The following is a 12829-nucleotide window of genomic DNA, read 5'->3' on the forward strand; positions in this document are numbered from 1 at the left end:
GAGGAATTTACCTCTCGCCCTTCAACAGGAACCGAGAGGAATTTTACCTCTCGGTCTTCGACAATAAGCGAGCGGATTTTACCGCTCGACGATTGACACTAACCGAGCTGGATTTAGAGCTCGTCCTTCAACAGGTACTGAGAGGAGTTTACCTCTCGGTCTTCGACAATAAGCGAGCGGGTTTTACCGCTCGACGATCGACGCTCGACGATCGACACTAACCGAGCTGGATTTATAGCTCGTCCTTCAACAGGAACCGAGAGGAGTTTACCTCTCGGTCTTCGACATTAACCGAGAGGGCTTTACCTCTCGACCTTCTACTTTAACCGAGAGGGATTTACCTCTCGACCTTCGACTTTAATCGAGAGGGGTTTACCTCTCGACCTTCGTCTTTAACCGAGAGGGGTTTACCTCTCGACCTTCGACATTAACCGAGAGGGCTTTACCTCTCGACCTTCTACTTTAACCGAGAGGGATTTACCTCTCGACCTTCGACTTTAATCGAGAGGGGTTTACCTCTCGACCTTCGACTTTAACCGAGAGGGGTTTACCTCTCGACCTTCGACTTTAACCGAGAGGGGTTTACCTCTCGACCTTCGACTTTAACCGAGAGGGATTTACCTCTCGACCTTCGACTTTAACCGAGAGGGGTTTACCTCTCGACCTTCGACTTTAACCGAGAGGGGTTTACCTCTCGACCTTCGACTTTAACCGAGAGGGATTTACCTCTCGACCTTCGACTTTAACCGAGAGGGACCTCTCGACCTTCGACTTTAATCGAGAGGGGTTTACCTCTCGACCTTCGACTTTAACCGAGAGGGGTTTACCTCTCGACCTTCGACTTTAACCGAGAGGGGTTTACCTCTCGACCTTCGACATTAACCGAGAGGGATTTACCTCTCGACCTTCCACATTAACCGAGAGGGATTTACCTCTCGACCTTCAACATCAACCGAGAGGGATTTACCTCTCGACCTTCGACAGAATAAGATATAAACAGATTACCTAAATATCCGGTTGGTTGTTTGTAACCGCTCGGTTAATATTTCATACTATACATTATGCCCCCAAGTCCGAGTTAAGCGTTTGGCTTTAGCCGTGGTTAACTATAGGACTTATGAGTTTGAGGGAGGGTGTGTTTGTGGTATTGGTGAGCTTCTGCCGCTCTTGTCGGTGGTTGAAGAGAGTTCTTTTTAGAACTTTCTCCATGTAAAGACAGACCGATGGCGTTTTACCGCTCGTCCTTCAACATGAACCGAGAGGGATTTACCGCTCGGTCTTCGACCTAGGAGTGCTTCCCAGGGAACGGGCTTTACCGTTCGGCTTTGAGAGGGTTTTACCTCATTTTTGAGCTAGGATTGTTTCCTAGTGAACGGGATTTACCGTTCGTCTTTGAGAGGGCTTTACCTCTCTCCCGAGGGGGATTTACCGCTCGGTCTTCGACCTAGGAGTGCTTCCTAGGGAACGGGCTTTACCGTTCGGCTTTGAGAGGGTTTTACCTCTGTTTTGAGCTAGGATTGTTTCCTAGTGAACGGGATTTACCGTTCGTCTTTGAGAGGGCTTTACCTCTCTCCCGAGGGGGATTTACCGCTCGGTCTTCGACCTAGGAGTGCTTCCTAGGGAACGGGCTTTACCGTTCGGCTTTGAGAGGGTTTTACCTCTGTTTTGAGCTAGGATTGTTTCCTAGTGAACGGGATTTACCGTTCGTCTTTGAGTGGGCTTTACCTCTCTCCCGAGGGGGATTTACCGCTCGGTCTTCGACCTAGGAGTGCTTCCTAGGGAACGGGCTTTACCGTTCGGCTTTGAGAGGGTTTTACCTCTGTTTTGAGCTAGGATTGTTTCCTAGTGAACGGGATTTACCGTTCGTCTTTGAGAGGGCTTTACCTCTCTCCCGAGGGGGATTTACCGCTCGGTCTTCGACCTAGGAGTGCTTCCTAGGGAACGGGCTTTACCGTTCGGCTTTGAGAGGGTTTTACCTCTGCTTTGATCTAGGAGTGTTTCCTAGTGAACGGGATTTACCGTTCGTCTTCGAGAGGGCTTTACCTCTCTCCCGAGAGGGATTTACCGCTCGGTCCCTGACTTGATCGTTAATTATGAACTTTGCTGACGAAATTGGCAATCGGTGTTTGTAATAGGAGACTTCCCCTTCGTTAATTGAATTCCATGAAGTCCGTTTATGACTAGATCTTAGTATGCACTTGCATAATTGATGGCGTGGATTTTGATATATATTTCTTCAAGATGTTCATTGCTGAAATTCTCATGATGATATATATTATGGTATATGACCGTATAATAAATGATTCGGTTACCAGATATTATGAATTGCACCGAATAAATCACATAGATAATAAACAAGGTATCAAAACCGTCTTGAGATTTTATAATATTGCTATTGATACTTATCTCTCACACAACAATTTCTTTGACTATTTTAATCATGCTAGAAAATATTTCGGTTATAATAATTAGATAACTATATTTATAGTTATATGCTATATTATATATAATATATCATATATCATATAATATATTATGGATTATACTATATATTTAACATAAAAATAGTTGTTATAATATCTATTATCAATTAGATATTTTATGAAATATTCATATTTCAAAAAATACTTATCTTGTTGACGACGTCTCACGTAGAGATGATGATTCATCTACTGTAGTTTTTACTTTGTCGAAAGTTTCTCGTGTTGATCCGAAATAGTGATGTCGAGACCGAACGCTCGTCTTGGTTTCTTGTGGTTTCTAATAATCTTTCTGGTGCTTTGTTGTTCCTCCATGCTCCTCGTGGTCATCATTGGGTTTGACGCTCGGCCCCACGGTGGGCGCCAAAATGTTTCGGTAGATACTTTTAGGGACCGAGAGACTAACCTGCTGACGCGTCTGGGCCGCTCGCTCGCTTCCAAACTCCTCCTGTTGGCCGATCGGTGTTGGCGCAAACCGATCGGTCTCCTTCTTGACGAGGGGGATGTACCTGCAAAAGGTACTCCGACGCCCAAGTTAGGCGTGTGATTTGAAGAGCCTCGGCTCTTGTTTGAATATTTAGTGAATGATTATCATTATTGAATATTTGAGAGTAGCGTAGAGTAAATAATGCGTAAGTGGAACGTACCTGGCTCTTGGCCCTAGCTTTGTATTTATTATTTTCCTCATGGATCTTGAGCTAATATAAGCCCAATAAAATATAAACAGAATAAGATATAAACAGATTACCTAAATATCCGGTTGGTTGTTTGTAACCGCTCGGTTAATATTTCATACTATACATATATTAATTTTTTTTCGTAAGTATTCATACAAAGGAGACACTGAAGAGGGAGATAAAAGAAAGAGGAGAGAAAAAAACTAATAAATAAAAAATTAAGGAAAAAGTAAAGGGTGTAAGCGGATTGTGATTAATTATTAACTCCACTCAACCCAAAACACACTAATTATACTTTTTTGGGTTGTTTCGAACTTCATTTTGTGCATCAAATTATAACTACATTGAGTTTAGACTTCTAAACCTCGGAAATCTGTTTCAGTTGATAGAAACACATGTGCTTTGCAACTTAATGTCACATACTTTTAGGATAATAAATTCAATGAATATAATTATTATAATTAAAATTTAGTAAAATATAAAAAAGTAAAATTATGACTGAATACGTATAAAAATAATTATCTTAATTTTTCTTGTTTGTCTTATTTTTAATTTTTAAATAAATATGCATACACAGTACTAATTAAAATAAGAATTTATTTTTCATAATTACTTCCAAAAATAGTTAAATTATTATCAACAACTATTATTGATGTTTATTATTTATTTTAATAAGTAAACAAATTATCATAAATTTAAAGATAAAATAGTAAGAAAACGTATTAAAAAACAATCTTATAGTTCGTATAAATATTGTCGTATGAGTATTGTGATTAAACATTCATACACATACATTCATAATCACTATTATTATTTACATAATCTATTTGAATTACATTGAATGAGTTGTATATATATATATATATATATATATATATATATATATATATATAATATAATATATATATATATATATATATAATACATATATATTGCAAACATTGTTGTTAGCCTGAAAATATGAAAAAATATTTAAATTGTTAATTTTGAAAATTTTTCTGTTAAGAGTGAAGGTGTAAAATGTTTTTCAATTATTGAAATTGATTATTCAACTCAATTATAGTAGGGTTGCCACACCAGAAATGTCAAACTTAATTCAATGGAATCTAGATGGAAGTCTACTCAGTGTAAACCACTCGTAACCCTAAGAAAATGAGACTAAAATAAGAGAAGAGAGAGAAACGTAAAAGAAAAAAACTGGCATCTGTGATGTTTAATTTTGCGTCCGCGTTACATGAACTTGTGTTTTTGACGCGCAAATTGATGCCAATAACAAGGAAGCTTTTGACTTCAAGTGAAAAAGACGTGATTTTAAAAGTAAACCAATGTAAATCCAAACAGGCATATTGTTGCTTAAAATATATTTTGAATAGGATTAAGATTTTAATATTTGATATTCTCTATATGTAAAGTACATCAATATATAAATTCTTTATATCTAAAATATATTTCCAGAATTCCGCCAACAACATCCATTGAGAAATAAAACATTCAGTAAAACAATGGAACACTGTTTCTAATTTCTTCTCAACGCACGTTCGAGGTAGCACAAAATCCAAACTGGATCCACAGGAGAAGTGATGTAAAACGAATAAAAGAAAGTTGAGAGAAAGTGAAAGAATATATACATTAAGGTCTCTGAAAACCACTTCCCAGGTCAGCAATACAGTGAATGAAAAGAAAGCCGTGGAGACTTCCCTACGTTCCAGTTGCAATGTCATACATATCTACACAACTGGGTGGCTACAAAAGAGTAAGAACCTCTATAACCTCAAACTACTAACCTACTACTATATCAGAATATTAAAAGTTACCGATAAATATGTTACATAATTCGAAGGGAAGTGGATATTACATACATTATCTTTGTTAGCATAGACAGTTTAACTTATCAAACATCATTTCGAGCATCATTCCATCTCATTTGCATACAGTCTTCAGCCTCTTTGCAGCCTGGACAAATCCCACAATCACCTGCAACTCGTCAATTTGCTTCACAAAAAACAAACACAGCTTCAGACTACCAGCTAAATTCTCCTTCTTCATCAATCTTTCCCAAACACTTCACATACATTTAAACCCAATTCTTCTTTGTTTGGTAATAGTTATTTACAAAGCTATAACAAGTTAGGTTTACATTACTCAAAACACTGCACAATCAAAGAATATAGTATAATAATTAACTGCTTGTTTATAACAAGAATATTCCTTTCATTCCAATTTTGTTCCTCAAAGATTAGAAAGAATAATTTTTTTTATCATTTGCTAATAGAGATTAGCCTGCTCTCGGAGAGATTGCAATCAGACATGAAATTCACCACTTAAAATCTTAATTTATGCAGCATATAATATTTGAACAATTAGCATCAAAGAAAAACGAAAATGCAATCAGCAATTATCAGATACCTGCGACATGAAATGCCTCTGAACAATGTCCACTAGCTGCTCTTTTGATGGGTTTGGGACCGCGTCCACCTACAGATCCATTTCAAGTAAGTACAAAGGGGACACAAACACGCCGCTAAAATAATCTTCTGTGGAACAAAGTAACAACGCGGATAGTTCAAAAAATTTACAAGATTAAAATGTCGCCAATATCTCCACAATGCAGCCATTTCAAGTTTGCTCAAGTCCACCTTCTACAGAAAGATTTCAACATAATGTCAATAAATAGAACACTAACTAATAACTAGATCATTGACTATGTCAGTGGGAACGAAAAGATTTAAGAAAAAAAATAAGGTTTATATACCGTGGACCCATGAGGCATAGAAACGGACCCCTTCGAGTGTGAATCGCCAGAGAAGGACCTACTCATTGTCTTGTGAGATGATCCCAATGTTCTATGCATTCTGTGTCTCGATTTGTGGGACTTCTGTGTGTCGTCGGATGCTGAGAAATCAAAAAAAGATCACAACATAAATAGGAAAACTATAAAGTGGTGGGGTCATTGGAGATTAAAGCAGAACACTAGAACTTCAGAGATAACAAAAGCAAAACCAGAAGACAATGGATCCAATGTTACCAACCTCTTCCCACTTTGGAAGCCCACGAATATGGACGCCAAAACAACAATTAATTAATAAAAATACCACAGCATTCCAAAATTTGTCTACTTTCAGTGTCGGGTGCACACACAATTAGCACACAATACCAGTAACTGTCAGAGGCAAGACAATTAAAAACTGTAAAGTACTCACCCATATCAGATCCATTCCACTGCATATTCTCAAATTCAAGGTCATCATCTTCCTCATTACCCGTGGGTGCTTCAATAACGCTAAGAGCATTCCTCTGTAGTTTCACTTCAATACCATTTGTAAGAACCTGCATTTTTTTTATGCCAGTTAAGAACACTGTAAAATAATCGTATGGGTGTTTAGGGTTTAAAATTCTATCTTGAACCTATAGGAACTGCAAAATATCTGTAACAGAGAGGATTTACTCAAAAATTCAGCGACGAATATGGGTGTTATAGGACTCATATCACTTTACACTCGCACCCATTTAATATAATTACTTAAAAATTATCACACATACACACATATATTATTTCAAGAGTTTAATGATCAGGCACAAACTTACTAATATAAATTTTTTTTTACACTGCCATATAATTCCAAGTCTCCCTTCATAAGACCTTTAAAACCTAACAAACTTAACATAGATGGTACTCTGTGATTGAGTAACTGTAAAACTATTTATTCTTTTATTTAAATACAATTGTTTTTATGTGTGATTTAGATAAGCTATATTCTTAAATTTGTACGCATATACAAAACGAGTATATCATATATATTATAAGAAAATTCCGTTATATAAACCAAAAAATGTGAATAGTTTAAATTCGTTAAAATGAATTAAAAAACATCTAAAAGATAGTGTTTATAACAAAATTTGATACCCCAGGAAGAAAATAAGGCATGGTAAAAAAATATTACACTATTAAAACACGAACTCAAATTTAATCACATATAAGGAATAACAAAATAAATATTTTATAATAATATTTTTAAGATTACTTATTTATGTAAGTGCGAGAGCTAAGCTGACAAACAAAATGGTTCCCGGACAAGGAAATATACGTCACTCCAACGGGGAAGGATATGTATTGATGTGTATCAATTAAGTCATTGACTTGGGATAATAATTAGATATTTTAGATTAAAAGTGAAAGCATAATTAATTTTGCATAAGATGTATTATATGAAATGTGCTTACTTTTAATCCTATAATGAAGACAGGTTTAAATCGTTTTTCTACATTAATTAGGATCAATTTTTTCTTCTCCAGTAATGTTAAAGACACGTTCTCTATATCTACTAAAGAGGAGGAAACGAATAATTTATTTTTTAAATTCTGGAGAGTGATAGAACACGATGTCAAAGTTTACAAAAGCAGCTGTTATAGGAGTCTATTGTTAGATTTATGTTTGGATACTTTAAAGTTATGCTTCCAAAGTTCTGTAATTATTCTTACCGATGTTTGGATGCTTTAGGACTATGTTTGAATGAATTAAGAATTATCAATTTAGTTATAGTAACTCATTCAGTTGAAATTTCTTTTAATTCATTTACGTTGCATGGATATTAGGTTGGGATGAAAATGGAGATTAAAGCTTTTAGTCATCAAGTTCGATGATTGGGTTTTTTCAGCAGTACCTTGTCCAGATCCTGTCTATTGTCATCTCTAACACCAGCCTGGTTTCATACAATCCAAGCTTTAAAACTACAGTCAAATTCAAATCTCCCTGAAGAAAGCCCCGATAGTAGTTTGATTTCAATGAAAATTGATCATGAAATATAATCAGTAATTTCATAAACAGGCATAAAAAGATCAGAAAGGCGAAATTGGGGGAAGACACAAATAAAAATATTTGTATGATTGGACCTTCAAAGAATAGCTCTGATTCTGATCGGAGTTTAGATTCAACTATTTTATTAATAGCATAACCTTAATCCAAGCATAATTCAGAGCTAAGACATCGAATTAGTAACACAAAAACCAGAGCAAGGATCATATAATTTACTTCCGTCAATGAAAAAGGAGCAAACAGAAGACCCAATTAACTACTGATCCTCAAAGAGCACTTCATAAAACAGCAGATCCAGCAACGAAGAAAGGCATGCAATGGATACCCACAATTAGTAATTCAGAATGATGTCTCAAATCATGCACAATCGAACAAAACCTAATCAAGTTGTAACACGAAGAACCCGGACATTCGAAATTTTGAATTAAAACAACCGAGTGAATAAATCAGATAACAATCACGCAGTAGACACCTTGAAGCAACAGGGAGTTCAGGGTAATTAAATTAGAGCAGAATTAGCCGCGTGACGAAATAATAAAACAGAAGCTACCAAAATTGACCGACAGAGGTCATTGGTTAGAAGAAAAACACGGTTTCGCAGCAATGCAAACAAACGACATTAGCGACTAAAATTAGAATAAAGAAATAAAAAATCCGCAGTGTGGTTTTGATGAGAAAGAGAAAATTACCAGCCAATGCCATCCTCCCAGACCAACGGCTTTCTTGACAACACCTTGAAGACCAACGAGCACCGATTTGGTACGGTTATTTCCGGTTACCACGACTTTGGTGTGACGTGGCAGCACCGATAACTCCTCTTCACTGCTGTCTCCGCAGCTCTGCAAATGGGAGAAGGCACCATTGACTGAGCTTTCCATTGCCTCTAGCATTTCCAATTGGGCGGTGAAAAGGGCAAAGTGGGAAATCAAATATCAAATATCAAAATTGCATTCGTACGGAAGATCGTGCATTGCTGGGTTCGAATGTGGGAGTTTGAGGAGCAGAAGAGATAGGGTAGTGGAGAAATTGGGGAAATTTTGCAGAGAGAAAAACACAGATGGAGAGAGAGAGAAAGAAAAAGAAAGAAAGAGAGAGAAAAACGAGCGAGAGTGACTGCTATATTGTTTATTGGTGTGTTGGGATGAATCCCGACGAGAGGAAATGGGCCAACGAAATTGCGCCACGTCATGGAGAGAGGGTGGACTCTTCAATCATGCGCTTGGAGAGAGGGAGGTTACGGCATGAACATGATGTGGGTTTGGTTTTCAGGACTTACTCTGTTTCCTTCCCATTTCAATACTCTACCTTACTATCCAAACACTTTCTCTTCTGGGAATCACTATTTTTCTAATTACTAATTTTTTATTTAACAAATGAGGAAAAAAAAGTCTAAAATTAAAATCATTTAATAAAGATGCAGAAATCTTGGTATACCAAACTCTTCAGATAAATATTATCCATGCAAAATATTGTATATAATTTATATTTGTTAATTTTTCACAGGCATTTCCTTGGCATGGAATATAAATTATTGAATTTAATAGAATGTATGATGTGGAATTTAACAATTTACCTTTTATAAACCACCACTTCCAACTTATACCTTTTTGTATTCTTTAATTAAAACAAATATTGCAATTTAACATTTTTTTATTAGAAGGAATACTCTGTTATTTTCGGTAGGGTGTGAATATGAGTTTTGTTCTAGTCTGAGGTTGTCGTCAATAAATTTTAAGTGCATTGACAATAACTTATTATTCTCGCTCTCCTTTAAAAATTATTTTATAGAGAACAAAATATTATAATGCTGTAATTAGACTAAACACGAAGATTAATTTTGTGAGATATCGAATGTTCTTACTAATAGATGTCTTCAAAATTGAGTGTAAGACTCTTGATAGTCTAGTTATTTTATATTTTTATTTCACGATTTTATTTTTAAAAAATACTTTATAAAGTTGGATTGTCTTTAAATTTAATCCTTAAACGGTATTACATTAAACAGGCAGCCCATTTTGAATTATATTATAATTTTTTTTAATGCAATTCAAATTAAAAATACATCTTAAACATTTTCATCTTGTTTTTCTTTATTTAAATGTAAAATAAATATATCTATAATTATTTTTATTTATTTAAATTCAAATTGAATGCATGTTGAATAATCTTTATAAGTTTTTCTGGTTTATTTAACAACGCGAGTGAAATAAGTTAGGAAATAAAGCATAAATTTTAATAAATCAAATCTATATTAGTCAAATGTTTTATTTAGGGAAAGAAAGATGACATTAAAGTTAGCTATTATTTACACTGATGGTTCCATATCATAAGTGTGGGAGCATATGCTATATATTTTTATTTATGCGCAGAGAATAAAGAGATATGCTGAAATCATATATTTTGTGGGTTAATAAGGAAAAAGTATTTAATGTAAGTGGCGATTTATTAAAAAAGAAAAAAAGAAAAGAAAAAGTAGGTGGTGTAATAATTTGTTTGAAAACTTTGTTGTCGTAAATTGACTATTGTGGTGATGGGAGAGGACCCACCATAACAGAAGGGAAGCAGAGCAATAAATGAGCATGCACATTATATTATACACATTCACTATTACATATGTCTACACTAATTTTCTTATCACATATTATATTATATTCACTCAATTTTATATTATATGTTATTATATAACACTCATTTTCTTGAAGGAATTTTGTCTTTTTATACTGTTTTGAATTTTGAGATGTTATAACTATTATTTTTCGATTATATATTCTTCTTTACTCTCATTTTTAACTTCTATTGAAAACGAAATAGGTAAAAAAAATAAAGAAATTTAGTAAATAACTAATTTACGATTACATAGTAAAACATTAAATAATTTTTTCTTTAAATAATATTAAAGGACTATGATATAAAATAAGAGGAGGCGAGAGTCATATCCACGTAAAAGAGAATTTATTGGTTTTACCACTTATAGATATTACGAGGGTGATCATTGTTAAGGTATTGTTTTTTTGAGTGGATTCGAGGGGATTTGAGAGGATTTGAAGATAAATTTTTTTGTCTTTTATTTCAGTGAATTTGGAGATAAATGAGAGTGAATTTGGAAATAAATTTTTTTAATTTGTCACGTCAATACAATTATATACTAATTCTCACCAATTTTATTTCCAAATTCACTCTTATTTACCTCCAAATTCACTCAAATAAACGAAAAAAAATTTAATCTTCAAATCTTCTCAAATCCCCTCAAATCCACTCTCTCAAATCTACTCAAAAGAACAAGGCTTAAGTGTTGTCTTTGATTAAATTAAAATAATAATAAATAATGTATATACATTAAGAAATGTATTATATTGATTTTAATATATATTTAAACAGAATTTTCCAAATAAACTTGGATTAAGATTAAATGTCTTTATACATTTTCTACGCGAAAGAAAAATTTATGGGTGGTCTTTTAGAGGAAAATTTTAATTAAAGAATATTGAATAATGTTTTAACACCGTATCTGAGTAACTGTAGTATCGTTTTTTCTTTCATACAGCTTAAAAACAGTAATTATGATTTTTAATTTATTTACAATTTTATTGCTTAAACTTCTAATTATCTGTGGTTTTGGCTTTCGATTTTTTAGACACAATTTATTAACTTTGGATGGGTTTTAATTTTAAATGATATTGATCAAGTGTCAAATAATATTTCATAAATTACCGATTTCAATTTTATAGTAAAATTGTGTGTATAGTTTTTTTTTTCAATCTCAATGTGTCATGTTAAAGGGATTGAGAAGATCAAATAATTAAATAAGAAAATGAACAAAATTACGGACGATTAAGAATCACAAAGTTAAAATTGCTTAAAAGAAGTAGTTACCAAAATTATTGATGATTAAAAATTTAAATTAATGCTGAAAAAAAAATTGGATGCCGAAAATGTTAATTTTGTAAAATATAAAGACATATCATAATCAAGCTAAACAACAATATGCAAGTTTTTGAAAGAATTTTACTAACATAATCTCACTCTCGATCAACACATTGTTTATATTCAGACAAAAGAGTTATTAATTTAGCTACAAAATACAAATAATAATGTTTTATTGGAAATTTATAATAATGGTTAGTTAAATTCAGTCAAAAGAATAAATCCACAACAATCATTGAAAAATAATACAAACCAAACTTTAATAAGACAATGTAAAATGAAAATTATATTTCCTTTTGTTTTGTTTTTTTTTTTAAAAATCTCATCTACAATATATGTAGTAAATTAAGACCTACATTTTCTTTGATTTTAAATAAACATTGATCTCCCTTATATTTTTAGCAAACAGTATTTATAAATTTTATAATTTTAAGAAATTTACACAATATCATATATAAACTGTACAACTTTTTTTGTTTATATATTTGTAATTTTGTTTTTAAAATTTTAATTTTCAATTTTTATATAAGAAGTGGCGTGGTATTTTGATTTAAAATAAGGAAGAAGAGTATGATTTATTAAAAAGAAGTGGTTATTTAGATATTAAACATATATAAGGGTATTATTTTATTTAAAACGATAGGAAAAATAAAATAAAATAGTAATTTAGAATTTAGAGGAGATATGAGGAGGGAAAGAGTGTGATTTGGAAAGAAGGTTGAAAGAAAGAGCATGTTGTATTGGGTTTGCATGTGTTTGTGGGGCCCATTTTGATTCAAAAATCCATTGATTTTGACTGGGTGAGGAGAGTGTGATTAAGCAGACATGGATATTTTTTTTAAGAGGGAAAGGGATGTAACACGCTGCCTCCTCCCACTGGAACGCCACCGTTTTCACCCAAAATTCACCTTCTTTTCTACCACGCCTATTTTCTT

The 12829-nt window shown here is 33.4% G+C and overlaps 1 protein-coding gene across 2 annotated transcripts; it reads right to left on the reverse strand.

Moving 5' to 3' along the window:
• Nucleotides 1–4759: 4759 nt before the first annotated feature.
• On the reverse strand, nt 4760–9069 carry LOC148204218 (uncharacterized). Of its 2 annotated transcripts, none has more exons than XM_088107323.1 (6): nt 8660–9069; nt 6358–6484; nt 5910–6049; nt 5734–5796; nt 5564–5632; nt 4760–5110 (listed from the first exon to the last, which is right to left on the reverse strand). In XM_088107323.1, the coding sequence occupies exons 1-6, from the start codon at nt 8858–8860 to the stop codon at nt 5078–5080; spliced, it is 633 nt and encodes a 210-aa protein (XP_087963449.1). In that variant the 5' UTR covers nt 8861–9069; the 3' UTR covers nt 4760–5077. The 2 variants fall into 2 exon arrangements, with proteins under 2 accessions (XP_087963449.1, XP_087963448.1); XM_088107322.1 differs by having other exon boundaries at nt 4760–5149; nt 8660–9067.
• Nucleotides 9070–12829: the final 3760 nt, after the last annotated feature.

This window comes from Vigna umbellata, chromosome 2 (genome assembly GCF_029865625.1).
Source record: "Vigna umbellata cultivar VRB3 chromosome 2, Vumbellata_1.0, whole genome shotgun sequence".
NCBI classification, from domain to species: domain Eukaryota; kingdom Viridiplantae; phylum Streptophyta; class Magnoliopsida; order Fabales; family Fabaceae; genus Vigna; species Vigna umbellata.

Bases quoted from the DNA above. Each gene is read 5' to 3' on its own strand.
- LOC148204218 (XM_088107322.1), bottom strand. From the start codon at position 8,860: ATGCTAGAGGCAATGGAAAGCTCAGTCAATGGTGCCTTCTCCCATTTG. The intron at 6,485-8,659 runs GTAATTTTCTCT...AAAAAAATGCAG, and splicing joins TGGGAGGATGGCATTGGCTG to GTTCTTACAAATGGTATTGA. The intron at 5,150-5,563 runs GTATCTGATAAT...TTTTTTGTGAAG, and splicing joins AGAGGCATTTCATGTCGCAG to CAAATTGACGAGTTGCAGGT.